At 39.1% G+C, this 16,939-nt stretch overlaps 2 protein-coding genes across 2 annotated transcripts; one reads left to right on the forward strand and one right to left on the reverse strand.

Moving 5' to 3' along the window:
* Positions 1-2,109: 2,109 nt before the first annotated feature.
* psmb2 (proteasome 20S subunit beta 2) lies at positions 2,110-12,443 on the reverse strand. Its single transcript, XM_067496087.1, has 6 exons — positions 12,227-12,443; positions 11,675-11,797; positions 10,998-11,068; positions 3,145-3,307; positions 2,847-2,896; positions 2,110-2,339 (listed from the first exon to the last, which is right to left on the reverse strand). Exons 1-6 carry the CDS (start codon positions 12,315-12,317, stop codon positions 2,238-2,240), a joined length of 600 nt encoding a protein of 199 aa, XP_067352188.1. The 5' UTR covers positions 12,318-12,443; the 3' UTR covers positions 2,110-2,237.
* Positions 12,444-12,463: 20 nt separating this feature from the next.
* Positions 12,464-14,095, forward strand: cdca5 (cell division cycle associated 5). The gene has a single exon (XM_067496075.1). The coding sequence runs from the start codon at positions 12,601-12,603 to the stop codon at positions 13,378-13,380; it is 780 nt and encodes a 259-aa protein (XP_067352176.1). The 5' UTR covers positions 12,464-12,600; the 3' UTR covers positions 13,381-14,095.
* Positions 14,096-16,939: the final 2,844 nt, after the last annotated feature.

Below are 16,939 nucleotides of genomic sequence, written 5' to 3' on the forward strand. Positions count from 1 at the left end.
TCCCCCCTCCCGTCTCACCCCTCCTTTCCACTCCCCTCTCCCTCTACCTCACACACTCAGCGGGGCCGTTCTCCATCTCTCTCTGTGCCTCCAGGCAAACATATGCTGCTCTTCCCGTCAGATTCCGGTGTGTTTGAGAGAGGAGGGATTGTTTAATGTTTATTAATCACCTGTCTGGAGTGAAAGAGCCACACACACACACACAAACACACACACACAGTCTTGCTCCTTCGTACACATGCACATGGGCTGTCTCTCTCTCACACACACCCTCATTCAGCTGTGATGTTACCAACTTGGCCTGGTTTTCATTAACAGCTGTGTATGCTCATTTACTGTAACACTCCTGGTCTATAGAAATGAAGAAAAGCTAAAGACCATTTAATTATGTGAAAAAGTCTGGTTACTAATTTTTTTTTTTTATTTTAGTTGAAGGTTCATTGTTGAAAGTGAATTTCATTTTTTAAAGCATTTACAACTGAAATAATCTTCATACAATTCCATCTTACTTTCTTTTAGAAACTATAACCTTTACTGTTGTCTTTCATTCTTGATTTATACTAATAAAGCAATGGCCGCCAAAAATAGTCATAAAAATAGACAGTGTACTTCATTTATTATTTTTTGTTATAAATATATGTGTAAATATATTTTTAAAAATGTTAAATTGACAAAAAGATGAATATTTAAAGAGAATATTGGTCAGTGGCCTGCTCCGTATTTATCTTATTTAATGACCATTAATCACAATGCTGTAGCCATCAACTATTTTTCCACAGCCTAAACTAGACTAGTCATCAGATGAGTTCACCATAGTTACTGCAGTTTAACGATGAGTTGTATGTGATGCAAGTATAAACTGTGATGTTGCCAAAACAGTCTTTGTTGACTAGAGAAACGGGAGTTTGACAAAAAAAAAAAAAATATCTTTACTTAAGTTCAATCGGTGAGTTTGTTTTCCAAGATTTCAACTGCATCTAATGTAATAAAAGGTCTCTTAGGTCACATAATGGCAAAAGAACTGCAACAGAACAGAAGTGACTTAAAGGAGTGACAATTTAACAAGTCAGACTATGTTGCGATGCTAGTAGCTAATGTAGTGAGCCTCTAGACTCTAGCAGGAGTGGTCTGCTAGTGTCTGGTCAGCAACTCTACACCCACAGGTTTTTTTTCCCCCCTTTCATTTTCAAACTGTAGCCTGCAGACCCAACTGATGTTGAGTCGAGTGACAAGAACAGGCAGTTCATCAATGTTAAGAAATTGCTCTTTCCCCTTCATTGTACACAACACACCTAACCTCTGACTATTGTTTTTGCATATTTGAGTGTCAGATTGAATAACTGCAGTATTTCAGATTTTAACAAGGCTTCAATTCATATTATATCTGAAATTCAATCAAATTTACTGTGTGTTTAACAAACTGTGCAAAAAATAAATAAAAAATGAATCCGAACACTACTTAAAAAAAAATATACATATGCATTTCCTAAAGCTATCCTGGATTTAACATGTACACAACCTGAATCACACCTGTACAATGGAACCTGAATCATTAGTTGTTGTCATCTTTGAGTGTTTCGTTTCTTACGACGCCATGTTAATAAGAAAAGTGTTAATACAACTCTATGGTAATTTGGGAATATCACCATATTTCACGATGTTTTATTCAAATGCGCCGCTATTATTACTGTTTAATGTGAAATTATTTTAGTTTGTTAAATAGTGAGAAAACAATGACCTTGTTTTGAGAGCTGTTATCATACATTGACTCATTTAACATGTATTTCTGAGTTCTGCTGCTCGAAAAGTTATTCAATGTGTCATTTATTAATAAAAACACTGATTATTTGACTTGACAGGAAATCCTACGAATATTCTCATGTAGTTTTCACACTTCACTCTGAGACAACAGCTTTTCCTTTATTCTATGTAACTCCATATGTGCTCCTGTTTTTTATGACACGTGTACAAGCATGAGCAAGTGTACATTATCCAAATGCACACTCACAGAGTACAAGTGCAGAAGTACACAGCCAGGAGGCTGTTCTCTTTCTATGTGCAGATGAGTAGACTACAGAGCAATGAGAAAGCACCACAGGGACAAAGAGCTTGTATCTCAACTGTGTGTCACTTTTTATTGGAACAGAAAGAGCGAGGAGGTCAACAGTACTATAAAAAAAAAAAAAAAGAGGGGGAGAAGATCCATGGGTGAGCATCAATAGTTAAGCAGTTAACAGTCACTTATTGCCAAGGGTGATCTTCTCCAGGTCATGAATGCCTTCCTTGTCAATCAAGCGAACGTTGAAAGAGTGGAGGTTCAGGATGAAGCGCTTGTTGAGCTGGAGAGAGAAAGAGACAAGAACACTGAGAAAAACAACTATTATGATGAAGGCGTAGATAAGCAGAATGGATCCTGAATCAAGTAAAACGATTAGAAAAAGTGAAGAGGATGAGCGGTAATTAAAAAGAAGGAAGCAAAGTGAAATCCAGGGGTTTTAGATGCATTTGTGAGACCTATTAGACCCCATTTTATCAAATGTAACTTTTTACACCTGCTGTGCCTAATCTAATCTAATCTAATCTAATCTAATCTCCACAGACAGCTGTTAAATCACAAAACTTTCCTACTGTTTGTAGGCCGTGATCTCATAACCTGTATCTGCAGGTAATGGTCAGGAATCGCGATGCTGCTATAAGCTCTCCATTTCAAACAGAAGCTACTTTTTCAGAGTTAAGTTACGACTTGAAACGGTGAGGATCATAATATATAGGTAATAATATATAAGAAAGTAAGATGCTTATTATTATTATTATTATTATTATTATTATTATTATTAACAACTTACTTCTTCAATGCACTTCTTCAGCACATCCACTGCCTCATCACGGGTCAGATCTAGAAAAACAAACAAAAAACACGGAGTTAATATAGAAATTGTAAAAATGTTTTTTACTGTAAACATATGCCATTAGGTGAAAATAATTGCACGTAACAAGAGCTCCTCAGTGCCATGACTCTCTATCATGAGCCAAGTGCACACAGACCTGTAATTATAGTTATGCTTTGTTTTTTGTGTTTTCAGTGTGTCTCACAGGAACAATAAACAGCAGTAAAACACGCATGAGGCATTTCTCTGCACTGACCTGGTCTGTAGTAGCGGTCAAGAATGGAAAGAGTGAGAAAGGCTCCATAGCCGTGAGCAGCGAAGGGGGCCTTGGCCAGGGAAGAAAGGTAATCCATGTAGAAGAGACCCGGACCGTCAGTGTCATCGTACCCCGCAAGCAACAGGTTCACGTGATACGGAGTCTGGAGGCAGACAAGGGGAGAAAGAAGAGAGGAGGGAGCAGAGGATTAATATCTACAACAAGACTACTCACAGTGCAAGGCATTAACAATCGATATTACGGTTATTAAACAAATCTAATGAAAAGATTTATCTGAACTTGACTTGGTTTTGAGTCAGTGTAAAACGTAGGTTTCTCTGATCCCCTATCCAAGTTATTGTAGCCAGATTTCTTAGTGACGTCACAGAAATTGGCGTACTTGAGAAAGTCCATTGTAATCCAGGTCCTTAAGTGCAGGTAAAAACACTCACCAAAGTCATAATGGAACCGTTTTAACCGTTTTGTTTTTTTTTGCAGCCTGGTGTAAAGCAAAACGGACATGAAGTACCAACACTGCAACCACTCTATAGACTGCTAAAACACAGTAATTAGTCAGTTTCATCAACCAGTTGCAATTAACAGTTGAAAAGTGCAACTTCTCTTTCTCAACTTATTGCAAATAAATTGCTCCCAATTATCGACTTTGGATATTTCAGCTAAGGAGAAACATGCAGTGACACACACACAGAGAGGCAACATCAACACAGCATGAACAGCAGGGAGAGGGAGAGACTCACTAGAGGCTGAAGTGACAGAGGAGGGGAGGCAGGAGAGGGAAGGTGAGAGAGTGTCACAGGACAGAGGTGTGTGTTTGTTTGTGTGTGTGTGTGTGTGTGTGTGTGTGTGTGTGTGTGTGGGGTGGGTGGGGGTGGGGGGGGGAGAGAGATCAGGGTGTAACTGGCAGGGTGACATCTGCTGAGAGTCAGCACCCCTGTTGCTCCCTCCCTCCGTCCCTCCTTTTGCTCCCTCCCCTCTCTGCTGCCTTCACCCTGTGCCCTGGAGTAACGCCAGGGCTCATTAAAAACTTCTAAAGTCGTTTCTCCTGCCCCTACCTCCCCCCTCGTCTCTTTTTAAATTACATCTTTTACGCTTCCAGCCTCTTTTCTTCCTCCAAAACACTAATTTTCTGTCTCCATTGTTGCGAGTCACTGTTCCTTTTTTTTTTTTTTTTTTTAAATCTCTTTAAAGCCAGACATTTTTGGGATTGCAAAACAACTTATGGCCTAAATTTCGGACAGATGTAGAAGTAGTACAGTGTTTCTGACCCAAACGAAACAACAAAATGTACAATATTGCATTCTCTGTTATGATTCTGGCCAAAGATGAACAAACAAGACGCCAGGCAACAGGCGACTCCGCAGACCTGCCCTCTCATTTCAATTGATCTCTCAACTGCATCGTTTCCCACAAGAGCCATGAGGATCGTTACACTCCCTGTGGAGTTGGCTTTAGTGTGTGTGTGTGAGAACAACAATTTTGAACATGCACACACGTGAGAAAGAGAAAGTGTGTTTGGGGGCGTGAATCTCAAAATTAATATCTTAGTGTGTGTGCGTGTGTGTGTGTGCGCCCGCTTCAACTCCTCTGTGAGCCTGTAAACTCCCCAGTGGCATCACCCCCACCCACCTGACACCTGTCTCACTGGTTACAATATAACAATAATAAAATAACCTTCCCTTCCCATGTCACCTCTGAGGGAACCAGGCACCTTGTTAACCCAGGCACCTGAACTCACACCTATGTTCACATGAAAACAATACACATCATATTTTTTATCCCCCCCGCTGCGACTCCCGCTCTCAGCCAAACAAAGCGGCCGCCAAACAAAAGCTTCACTTTTGCGTTTCTGCCGTCACCTTCAGCAGAGACAAACCTGCTTTCAGTCTGGTTTTGAAGAAACAGTGTGGGAAGTACACTTATCTGCATTGTTGATGAGAGTTAAACGAGAAGAGTGACACAACTCCAAACCTTTGTTGAAAATATGAAGAGACACCCAGTAGCCAATTAGCTTTGCTCGGCACAAACGCTGGAAACATGGGGGAATTGCTAGCTTGGCTCTGTTTAAAGAGATGGTAGCGCATAGAAACGTTTAATAAATAACGTTTAATAAATGAATAATTGGTCACATGATGTGTCTGACTCCTACTATATTGCAATAGATGAGAATTCGGCAAAACGTACTAATGCAGCAAAAATCAACACCTTTTATAAGTGAATATCTCCAGTGCTACACCTCTTCACAATAAGACACATTTTAGAGCAAATTTAGACTAAATAAATATTTTAAAAAACGCAACGCTAAAATCACTGCTAACCTAAGTATCTCCTGGTGATATCTTCATATTTATTGTAGAGAAATGTAGAGTGGTGCTGATCTTCTGTCTGGTCTGTTTGACAGGCAGCATAACAAACTAAGCCTTTAACCTCCCATCCAGCAAGTGATCACCAGGGTCAGATTCTGAGCAAAAACAGCTTTTGTCGTCACACCAATTAAGGTCATGCGGCAAAAAAAAAAACCCCACCACAAGCTCATCGCCGAACTCTCCTCATCCACGTTCCAGCGCTCCCTCCTTTCCTGCCTCCCTTCCTCCCTCTGTCCCTCCCCCTATTTTTGCACCCTGCCCCAGGCCATGTTCTCTTTATTGGCATTTCTCCTCAATCTGCTGTATTAATTGTTCATCTGTGCAGGAGCAGGGGAGCCGTGTGCAATATGGTGCCAGTAATTATTTGTGCCCACTGTGTGCCCGTGCTCAAAAATATTTTACAAACCCATATGGGGCCAGCGGAAGATCAGCACAGCGCTGATGGTAACTGTTGCTCCAGCCTTAACCAAAAACTCAAATGCAGCTCAAACTTTACAAACTGACATTTTTACTTCTTTAGCTTTCTGCAGCAAAAATCCATATTTATACAAAAAAAGTGACGACTGTGGACCTTTTGGACTTCTGTATAAACCTCCAGACAAAAAAAAAAAAAAGATTATATGAAAATCAGCTGTGATATTTATATTTGCCTCCCCTGCGTTTAGATGCATCAATTAAACTTTGTGTTTCAGTCTCCTACACTTCCAGTCTTTTTACCTACCAAACTCAAGTACCTGCCCATTGAAACTATTAATTTAATCAGGTTTTATTTGGAATAAGCAAAATAGTACAGCATATGTAGCAGGAATATAAAGCAAATAGAGGCAGAGCAGATGCTGAGTTTCTATGCCCTTAAAACTTTCCAGTTGTATTGCTCTGTGGTGAATTTCATGTGTATCATTATTGATGTGCATGCAGCAGAGTCGAGGCCTCAGGTGATTATGCTCACCGCTCGCTTTTTTTTTTCTCCCTTTCTTTGTCTGCTCTGCAAAGCTTGAGTGAATGCAGTACTCCAGAGGTTAGCAGAGTTGTTTTTCTGGACGATAGGCTGGTAAGTACACAGACACTATGTGAGCAAGGTTTCGCTCGCTTTATGCAGACATGCTCTGCTGGCTTTGGTTAACTACACCTCCCGAAGGTCATCTTTCAGACTAAAGGAATCATCTGTAATTTATCCTGCAGGGATAAGGCCATCAGAATTAACAACATACCACTGATTAATTTATCAGCCAGTGGTTTTTGACCTAGGGGTCTGGGCATGCCAGTGGGAGCCTGTGATGACTTTTGTAGGGGGTTCAGAAAATGATAGAAAGATGGTGGAGGAAGAAAAAAAAAACTGTTGATGTACAAAAGCAGATCATTATCTTTCCTTTGTATCTGGGCTAAACTTTTATCTGCAATGATTTAATCAGATTAATTAAGATACTGTATATGCAGCCAGTTCCCCAGACAAGAACCGAGCACAGTCTTAGACTACAGGCATTTTTCATCTACATAGAAATGTCTCTTTGACAACAAATGGACTAAATGTTTGTTTGGAAAAAGGCCTTTTCAGGCCACGGTTCAGCTGTAATATATATTTTACTAATTTTTTTTTTGAAATAATGAATAACAACAAGTGAACCACATAACTGATTATTTTCTATTGACTTTTTTAAATTTAGCAAACTTCTAAATGAATAGAGTTAGGGCTGAGTAATTACATATGCAGAAACAATGAAGCACGCTTTCTCTGAATTTAGTGAGTTTGACTTTATGTGACTATGATCACACAAAAAGCCTATTTCTCATTACATTTTTGTTTAATCAACAAATAAAAACTATTAGTTTTACATTTAATTACTTATGATCAGCCTACTGTAGGGCCCAGCCTGTGCCATATAGTTTTGTCCATGTCAGACTTTTCTTATCTATACAAATGTGAGGTACAAGCTCCTTTTCTTGTCTTAGCTAGTCTGACTCCTAATCCTATTCAAAGTTACCCCATTCTGTGTCAGGTTCACGGTTTTCCATGTTTGTGTTGCTACATTGCCTATGTCGATGTTGTATGGAGAAAAAAAAAATCAAAATTGGCTCTAGAAACTGTGATTTGCAATACAACAATGTGAACAAAGGACAATAATATTCACCAATATACATTTTCTCTCTTCACACTAATTACATCTATATAGATATAGATCGTTATATCACACAACTCTAGTAAAGTTCCTTGCCAAGCTTCTCAGAATGTGCAGAAAGTAAAATAATAGCTTCTTGGTTTTGATTACCTTTTCATTCTGACAACTTGACAGGAAGTGGCTGGTTCCAGATTTTCAAATGTGACAACTTGTTGCCTTTTTTCCACTATAGGTTTAATGCCTTTGGGGCTTTGGGTTACTGCTCAGACCAAATAAGCACTTTAGGATCTGTGAAATGTGAATGAGCATTTGACACTATGCAAAAAATTAAACGGTTAAGATAATAATAGATTTACCAACAATAAGAAGTTAAATTGTGACACTACACAGAATGATATTTTAACTGTACCATGTTTACAGCATCACACATTTTTTTTAAAGTTAAAAATATTGACACAACAATGGGTCCAATTAAAGATGCTTCTATCCTCTGTTCGCCTCCTCTGAGCTGATTTTAAAAAGTTCAAGACTTCGGCAGATTCTCTCTTTCCCTGTTTCACATTCAACTGGACAAGACACATTACATATTCTACATACTCAAGATGTTCTGGGGGAAAATGCCATAAAAAACCTGTTTATACACCATAATTTGCAAATGTCCATGTACTCTGGAGGTTGATGAATGTGAGAGGAGCATAGCTGGAGGAAGGTGTGGGATGCAGAGTAGAAACTGCTATTGCTTCAGTTTCTGAGCACTCCTGAGAACGTGGCATTAGAAAATCCTGCACTCATAAAACCAAATTTCTGTGCCGTGAGGCACAAAAATAACGATACACTCACAGCTTATGGCAAGACATGAATATAAATGCTATTCTCCACAACATGTACAACCTTCACTGAATAAAATGATTGTGATCCTATAGGCCCTCGCGTGTGTATGTATATTGTTTTGTGTGTATGTTGACACCTACTCGTTCTCTAACTCTGGTCTGTGTGGTGTTGTCAGCTGGGCCTAGTTGTTCTCCTCTGGGACCCCCAGTCCTCCGCCTCCTGCTGCTGCTGCTCTACCCCTATCCCCCGTTCGATGTGTCCCACATTCCCTTCCCTGCCACACTAATTGTTTTTTGTAATTATTTTCACCCTTCTGCTATTGTGACAGGCAGCGGCTGCACTACTCTTAACAAATTAGTGTAAGAGATACAATGAACAGATATGAGAAAGAGATGATGAGAGGGGGGTGTTACATTTAAAAACACACATAATTGCATATGCCAACAATAATGTAAACTATGTTTGAGCACTGACTATCATTTGCAGTGTCTGCTAATCTGACAAATATTTTCTTAATTCACAGATAAAAACAATTTCTGTGTAAATAAAAGTGAGAGAGCTGCTTGTTTGTGTTATGTCATTATCTCCTTTGTTTGACTAAGAGTGTGAAATATATATATTTTTTAATTAGATTTTACTCTCATGGGAGTACGAAATGACATGCATTTGTAATAAGAAATAACTTTTACTACTCATTAGTGGCTTTAAACTTTGAAGTAAAAGTTAAAATAAAGAAATTTAGCAATGAAAAAGAACAAAAAAGGGAAATAAGTACATTGTTCATATACAACTATATTTTATAGAACAATAAACGTCCTCAAACAACAAACAGTCTAAAAAGTAAGCCTTGGAGCTTGGTTCCATTTACAACATACATGTACTCCTTGCATTGTCTTGTGCTACTGTGGCCTCTCAGCTCTTTGCAATGCCTTTAAGATGAATTTCAAAAAAAGTACTGGACATTTCGTTCTGAACACACATGCAAACAAACCAAGTCACAAACACACAGGACAAAAAGGTGGTTAACTTGCCTGGTTGTAAATCCAAGCTTACACAAGGAATACAAAACTGCACCATTACATATTTCATGGATGTTCTGTTTTGGTCAAATTTAAACTATTCAAGTACTGAAGGTTAAGGTATTTTGATATTGTAGCCCACAGGGGACAGTGTTGTGGGCTCAGGTGTTGTCAGGAAATCTCAAAGGGAGAAACCTCAGCCACCATTCAACACAAGCTGGCAAATATGCCTGACTGGTCAAAATGCATATGCTACTTCAGCATAGATTTTTAAAGCAGATAAAATTTAAAAACTTTTATAAAACTTGATTCCTACATGAATTTCAGAGTGACAACTATTCCTACATAACAACAATGATATTGAACCACTCATGCACAGTGGATGCCTTATCGACTATGCATCAGTGGTTCAATATCCTCTTTAAACCCAACTTAAATCATTTTAAGCATAAACTAAAGAAACACACATTGTTAATGTACCTACTTTTGAATTGAATATTAGTTTAATTTACAGGAATGATGCTGTAGTTATATTTTTCTTCTCTAATGCTAAATGAGATTGCAAATGCCACCAGAGGTACCCCCTTTAGCTACAGTAGGAATTTAAATATTTATAAGTTTTGTCATGCTTTGGTACACTTTGAATATGCTAAATTTAGAGAGTGGCCACTGGTGTGCATGTTTAATAAGCTACTGTTTTGTTAATTGAAAAAATACACAAGGATTATAGGCATTAAAAGTCTATAAGCCCTGACGTAGTGGAAAAACACACAGATAAAGAAAAACTACACTAGAAGCATTAAAGGATGAAGTGAGTCAGATGATACAGGTGAACAAATGGCCTTTGCAAGTTGAAATTGTGGAGACACCACAGGGCTGTAAGTTTTCTCGTGTGCATATCCGTCTTATTTATAAAGACATATTAGGGTAAGTTTATATACTAAATTATAATGTCTCTCTTCCTCCATTTAGAAAACCAATGTAACTGGAAACTTATCTGTTCTGTTTTATGCACATCTCTACACCTAGTTCAACTGACACCAAAACAGTTTTCTTCTCAATCGAATTCCATGAGAACCCAGAGTGGAGAAAGAACCAATTAGTTGACCCAGAAGAAGACATCACATCTAACTATCAGGTTCAAACAAGAAAACGTGCCAATGAATTCAAACAATTACTTTAGTTATGAATAGTCCCATCTCTCATCAAACTGTTCATATAAAAACAGACTAAATTAAACTAAAACGCATCTAAGAAATAAGCTACCATTATTGTTAAATGGGATGTGCTGGTTTCTTGACAGGTCACCAGCCAAGGTCAGAGGCAAATGATACAAGCAGCATGTGTTAAAAATGTAAGGCAAAACAAATACATAAAATTGTGCATATCTTATACTGTAGCAACTTTTTTGTGCTTTGGTTATATGCGCTAATCGTGTTTTCAAAGTTATAAGCTGTAATTTTAAGTTGTAATGAAGTGTAAATGGTTTAAGTAACAGTTACCCTGCTCCGAAGGTAGTCTGCAAGGTTTCTTCGTGTGAAGTTTGCTGCTGCTGCTGGACTGAGTTCATAACCTAAAAAGAGAATATTATCAAACAGGGAAATGGGTGCTCTTTAAAATATACACATATATATATATATATATATATATATATATATATATATATATATATATATGTGTGTGTGTGTGTATGTATGTGTGTGTGTGTGTGTGTGTATATATATACACACACACACACACACACACACACACACACACACACACCTTACTATACAACGTCAGTGTCGATAACTACCACACACCAAAAACGCACCTGTATCAATTGAAAACTTTAAAGTACCAAAGCAAAAAAAGCATTGCAATCAGACTTCTATATTCTTATTTACTTTGGTCTGATAATTCCTGATTTAAATAAAAAAAATTGAATTGTATGGATTCTATTATGTTTTAGATACAATACATCTAATCCGTCTATTGATGTACAAATTTTGGCCTGCGAGTTAAAGAAGCAATAAATAAATAGAAATTCAAAGAGAAGAGTGAACAAGTCCAATTTGAGTAGTAGTAATAGAAACGTTCTAATAGTGTCGCCAATTACTACACAATTTAGGAGAAGAAGAAGAAGAAGACGAAGACGAAGACTAGCGTAGCGCCACACAAACATCCTTAACGTCCTTACCATTTCTCATTTTATAGAGCTGAACATTTTTCTGGATGTACTCTGCAAACTGTACTGTGTCTCCGGCCTCCCCAACACACAACAGCAAAATCTTCTCGCTGAGTTTAAACATCTTGTCATAGTCTGGAAAAGACATTACAAAGTTAAGTTGCCATTCAGTGACTTTTACTTTCACTATCACACTGTACTTGAACAGCCTTTGCCAAATCTGACTTGAGCTTAGGAAACATGGTGACCTTTTTAATTCGGGCTTGTTTAACTTAAATTGTGACATGGAAAATAATGAAAAGTATGGTTAAAAAATGATTTTGCGCCACTTGGCTGCCATTATCCTATTTAGCTTAAGTCACATTTAGAAGGTGTCGCCGAGGCATTTTTGCTATTAAAAGTTACACATCAATACACCCTGAAAAGAAAGGGTACTGGAGATCCGAGTAACAGTAAAATCTGGAATTTATGTTAACAAGTACTATAAAAACAGTTCTGCATGTGCTAATATATCCAAGTCTACGGCTACTCAACGGCTAAAGCTAAGCTAACGCGTTAACATACCGTGTTTCATCTGAATGATGCTGCTGGCTGCAACATTATCGGAGGCGACTAAGACAAAATCCGGTCCCTGAATCCCGATCAAATATTCCATTCTGTATATTAGCTGTGAGATGAAATATTTATAGGATACTTTATGAATTAGCAGACGTCCTGTAGCCTGGACTGTACGGTACAGATTACACAGCAAAAGTTTGAGACTGCTGGCGCGGAAAATATACGTCACCGGAAAACATGGGTTTCGTCCTAGCTATGCGACTCAGGCGGGCAATTTGAACGGACTTTTGCAGTCGTGTGTCCTTTCTGTTGTGAAACTGCTGTGCCGATTGCAAAGTTAATACAAGGAGAAGCTAATATTTTATCAATTGAATGTCAATATGGACCAAGGGACGCCTCAGAACATAATGGCGAAGTCGAATAACAATTGCGGCTCGCAGCGCAGACGGTCACCGCGGTTGAGTTCTCCTCAGGCTAACAGAGAAGCTGAAAACAAAATGGCGCTGGGTGTTGTCGCCGTTAAACGCTCCATCACTGTGAGGAAAATAGCACCCAGGAAAACAGCCGCGCCGTCGGATCATAACAAGGAGAATACGCCGAGGCGATTGGAGTCCGACGACAGCCAGCAGAAAAAGCACAAGGTGTCCACGCCAGGTCCTGTCCCGGGCCGTGAGGGTTCATCCTCAGCCAAAAGGAAGAAGGCGGCTGCAATGCCTTCACCGATCCTCCCCTCTCCTCCGCCGCCTCCTCGTCCTCAGCAGCCGACGGCGGATCCAGAGGACGAGGTTTGGTCACAGAAAGTGCGCCGCTCCTACAGCCGCCTCAGCGACAAGTCCGTCAACAGCCCCAACTCTCGTGAAACTTTTTTCGGTTTTGAGAAGCTGACGACCCCCGAGGTGGTCCGGGCAGTCGGACATTTAAAGGCCGGCCTGGAAGTTTCTGGATCCTTGTCGGATCTAAACTCATTCACGCATTTGCTTGAGGCGGATGACTGCGGTTCGATCTATGAGCCGGATCCAAACATACCCGGGGTGGCTGTGGTGAAGAAGAGGAGAAGGAAGAAGGTGCAGCAGCTAGACAACACGGAGCTGGATGCACTGGCTGCAAAGATGAACGCAGAGTTTGAGGAGGCAGAGGATTTTGAGCTGGTTGTGGAGTGAATTTTGAGACTGAAGGACTTGGAGAGACTGAAATAATCTCTTGAGGCATGTCATTTTTGTCAGTGACATGTTAAAAAAACCTCTTATTTTGACGCACGGCTCTCAATATATGAGATCCATGCTAAAAAATATTCAAGTTTCTGTTTCTGCGCATTAGTTGTCATTTTCCATCGTTTTGCGTTTTATGTTTGGGTGTGCACTCAAATGCTCAGTTAACGCCTGCAGACCGGAAAAACACGTTGAAACCAAATGTGTGACTTGGAGTGACTGCTGTAACTTTGTTAGGTTCTTTTAAAATTGACCTAAAGTAGTTTAAATACCAGATACTTTGGTGTAAAAATATGTGAATAGATCATCCAGATTAGCTTTAAAGCTCTAGTTAAAACATTTGCAGGGATTTCACAATCTGAGGCATAAGCAGACAGTTTCTTACCAACATCTGTCTACAGCTAAATAATAAGACTAAACTTACTTGCAGTTTTCCTTATTGTTTCTTTGTTATATTTTAAGTGCTGACGCCCTTGTGCAGTGGTTTCTGATAGAGATACTTCTTACAATAATGTGTGTTCCTCGATATTTGACTCAAAATTTCCGATGGCATGAACACATGTCCTATTAGTGTTGTTTTTTTGGACAACTTTCTCAAGTTTCCTTTGGACACATTGAATTTATTTTTACTTACTTCTAAATGTAAATAAATGTTCATGGAATTAAACTACCAAATTGCCAATAGACCCTTTTTTTTTAAATTATTGTTGTCAGACAGCCTTTATTCTCCCAAATAGAACATTTTTGAGATTTTGGCACAGTTTTTAGATATACTGTGGTGGTGGTGTCATTTTTTAATGAAAAAATATCCGTTTGAATTTCTTTTTCAATTTATGTCTATGAGCTTATAAAATAAAGTGTAGAAAAAAGATACATAATCAGTCACTGTAAGCTCTAAAATGAACCTGTTGAATGTAAAAAGCTGAGGTTTGTGGGAACGATAGCACTCAGTGATCATGGTGATCTGCGCACTAACCGCACATTCTTATAAGTCTCTGGTGATTATGTTGAGGCAGACTGAATGAGTGAGTGGGTGATCTGTCTGGGTTTAATGAGAGTGGTGGACAGGTAAACCGTTTTCCTCCAGAGTCTCTTAGAGGAGTAAGTGGATGTGTTGCATAATTTACACTAACAAGCGTGGATGGTATCAACCATGACACCTGCCTCTAACTGAGGTCTCTCTCTTATATAAACAGACGGATGATAAGTAAATACACTTCACAGCCGATATACAGAAAAAACTAAATGGATAAATGGGAAATGCAATTGCTTTGAGCATTTGTATTTACCGAATTTCCACCCAAATAAATATCTATAGGAGATTTCGAGCCAAAATCATCAAAACACCATAAATGCTATTTTGGAACAATCATGTTTAACCCCAACAGCAGCTGGTTAAAGTGGAGCTGATTTAACCACATCATGTGCAAACATGTGGGTAATACATAATCATAAATTTATTAAATGATTTGTAAAATATAAATGAACATGCAAAAAGTAGCTAAAACTGTCATGTAGTTGAGTAAAAGATAAGATAATATTCAGAAATATTCCAATAGTACTTCAACATTCCATTTATAGAACATGTGAGTAAATGTACTTAGTTACCTTCTCTGATAATTTATTTTAAATAATTTTGATTAAAAAAAATTGAAATGCTTAAATCAAATTTTCATACAACACAAGCTTCTGAATTTCAAATATTTTTAGTTTCTTAAGCTCAACATCTTTAAACTTTTTACTTTTGGGCAGAACAACACAAGAAATGTCAATAATGCTTTCTAACATTTTATGCATTCAATATTTGAAGAATTCATCTAAAAAAATTAGAAGTCGTCAGAGTAGATTTAAACACAAATCAGGGACACAGAGGGTGAAGGGTCCATCATATACTTCTAAGATTTCTGCTTATTATTGTTAATAAAGGCAGATGTGCCGCAGCTTTCCCAACAAAACACAATCAAGACGAATCACAATAAATAAACCCTGAATATTTTTATGCAAATCACAAGGAGTGATCCACGCAAGCTGGTGAGGATGCTGACAAGTACGTCGTGTCACCTGTTATACCAACCTTGAAACAAACCGCTCTGAATAAGCCATGAAGTTAGATGTTTACCTGTGCTTAGAGCACGTAGGCTGATAGTTTTTGTGAGCAAGGAGAAGATGCGCAGGAAAATAATGAGTGTGTTATTGAGTGTGTTGCAGATAGCGCGTAAATCCACAATTTGCTCACGCATTTCCGTGTGTGCAAAGCGTGCTCTATTTTCTTCCTCAGGTGCCATTTCATGTTCATACCTTTCATTTGGCATTTCAGCTCCCTAGGAGAGGCGCTTTTTTGTCTTTTTTTTTTTTTTTTTTTTTTGCAGAGCACAACACACGGTGGTTTTTACTTTTGTATATTTTTAACAAGGTACTCATGTTGTCACTGAAAGTTGCAAACGGAGTGAAGTGTGGTGGTGTTTTTAAGCTGTCACTGCCAAAAACTGTTATTGATTTACAATGATGCTGCTGCTGCTGCTGTTGTTGCTTTTGCTTTTCATGCTGAATTTTGGGAGGATGGATATTTTACCCTCATATTCATGTGTTTTTTCCCCTCGCTCCCTTTGCTTTTTCCTCTCTTTTCTCCCCCCCCACCCCCTTCACATTTCACTCACGGCAGTTGTCGCTGGTTCAGCTTGACTGCTTCGTTAGGGCTCATCATTTGCATTCAGATTAATTATCTAATTACCGACAAATGTCCGGCGGCCACCCCACACTCCGGCTCGTCAGCTCTCAGCCTGTAATTATTTTAATCATTTACTTTCATCTGGAGCGTTCCTGCCATACTCCTGTGTTTAGAGGCCATTCTTAATTACCCTGCCAAGACACTCTTTTCATGAGAGGGAAGGAGGGAGGGAGGAGAGAAGTTGGTTTGAGGGAGAAGAGAGCAATTGGATGAGAGAACGTGAGTGTGTGTGTGTTTGTGTGTGTGTGTGTGTGTGTGTGTGTGTGTGTGTGTGTGTGTGTGTGTGTGTGTGTGTGTGAGAGAGAGAGAGAGAGAGAGAGAGAGAGACCAATGGGGACATGATCCTGAAGCTTTGACAGCACAGAGGAAGCTCCCTACTCTGTTGGATGCTCTTTCCTCTCTCTTTCTCTCTCTCTCTTTCTCTCTCTCTCTCTCTCTCTCTCTTTACACACACACACACACACCCTCCTCCCACAAACAAGTTCCTCATCTCTCCTCTCACCCAAACCACCCCTCACCCCTTCTCCCCTCCTGCATGCCCTGCTTCCCCCGTTATACTTCCTCCCTTTTTCCCTTTATCGCAAGCACACACAGGAATCGCCCGTGGGCTTCAGTGCTCTGACTGCTAATACACTGACACACACACATGCAACACACAGAAACAGGCAGACAACAGAGTCATGCGCCCTGTTTGTGGCACTCATCTTTCCACTATCTGCCTGGAAAATCTATAGCTTGTGTGTCTGTTTCTGTCTCTTCCTCTGTCTCCACCACCATCCCTCC

The sequence above is a fragment of the Channa argus genome, chromosome 1, assembly GCF_033026475.1.
Source record: "Channa argus isolate prfri chromosome 1, Channa argus male v1.0, whole genome shotgun sequence".
In the NCBI taxonomy this organism is placed as follows: domain Eukaryota; kingdom Metazoa; phylum Chordata; class Actinopteri; order Anabantiformes; family Channidae; genus Channa; species Channa argus.

What these genes read in the sequence shown, in the direction of transcription:
- psmb2 (XM_067496087.1), bottom strand. Translation starts at nt 12,317, where the DNA reads ATGGAATATTTGATCGGGATTCAGGGACCGGATTTTGTCTTAGTCGCC. An exon ending in GCTCTATAAAATGAGAAATG is followed by an intron (nt 11,069 to 11,674) that starts GTAAGGACGTTA and finishes TTCTCTTTTTAG; the next exon opens with GTTATGAACTCAGTCCAGCA. An exon ending in TGACCGCTACTACAGACCAG is followed by an intron (nt 2,897 to 3,144) that starts GTCAGTGCAGAG and finishes TTGTTTTTCTAG; the next exon opens with ATCTGACCCGTGATGAGGCA.
- cdca5 (XM_067496075.1), top strand. Translation starts at nt 12,601, where the DNA reads ATGGACCAAGGGACGCCTCAGAACATAATGGCGAAGTCGAATAACAAT.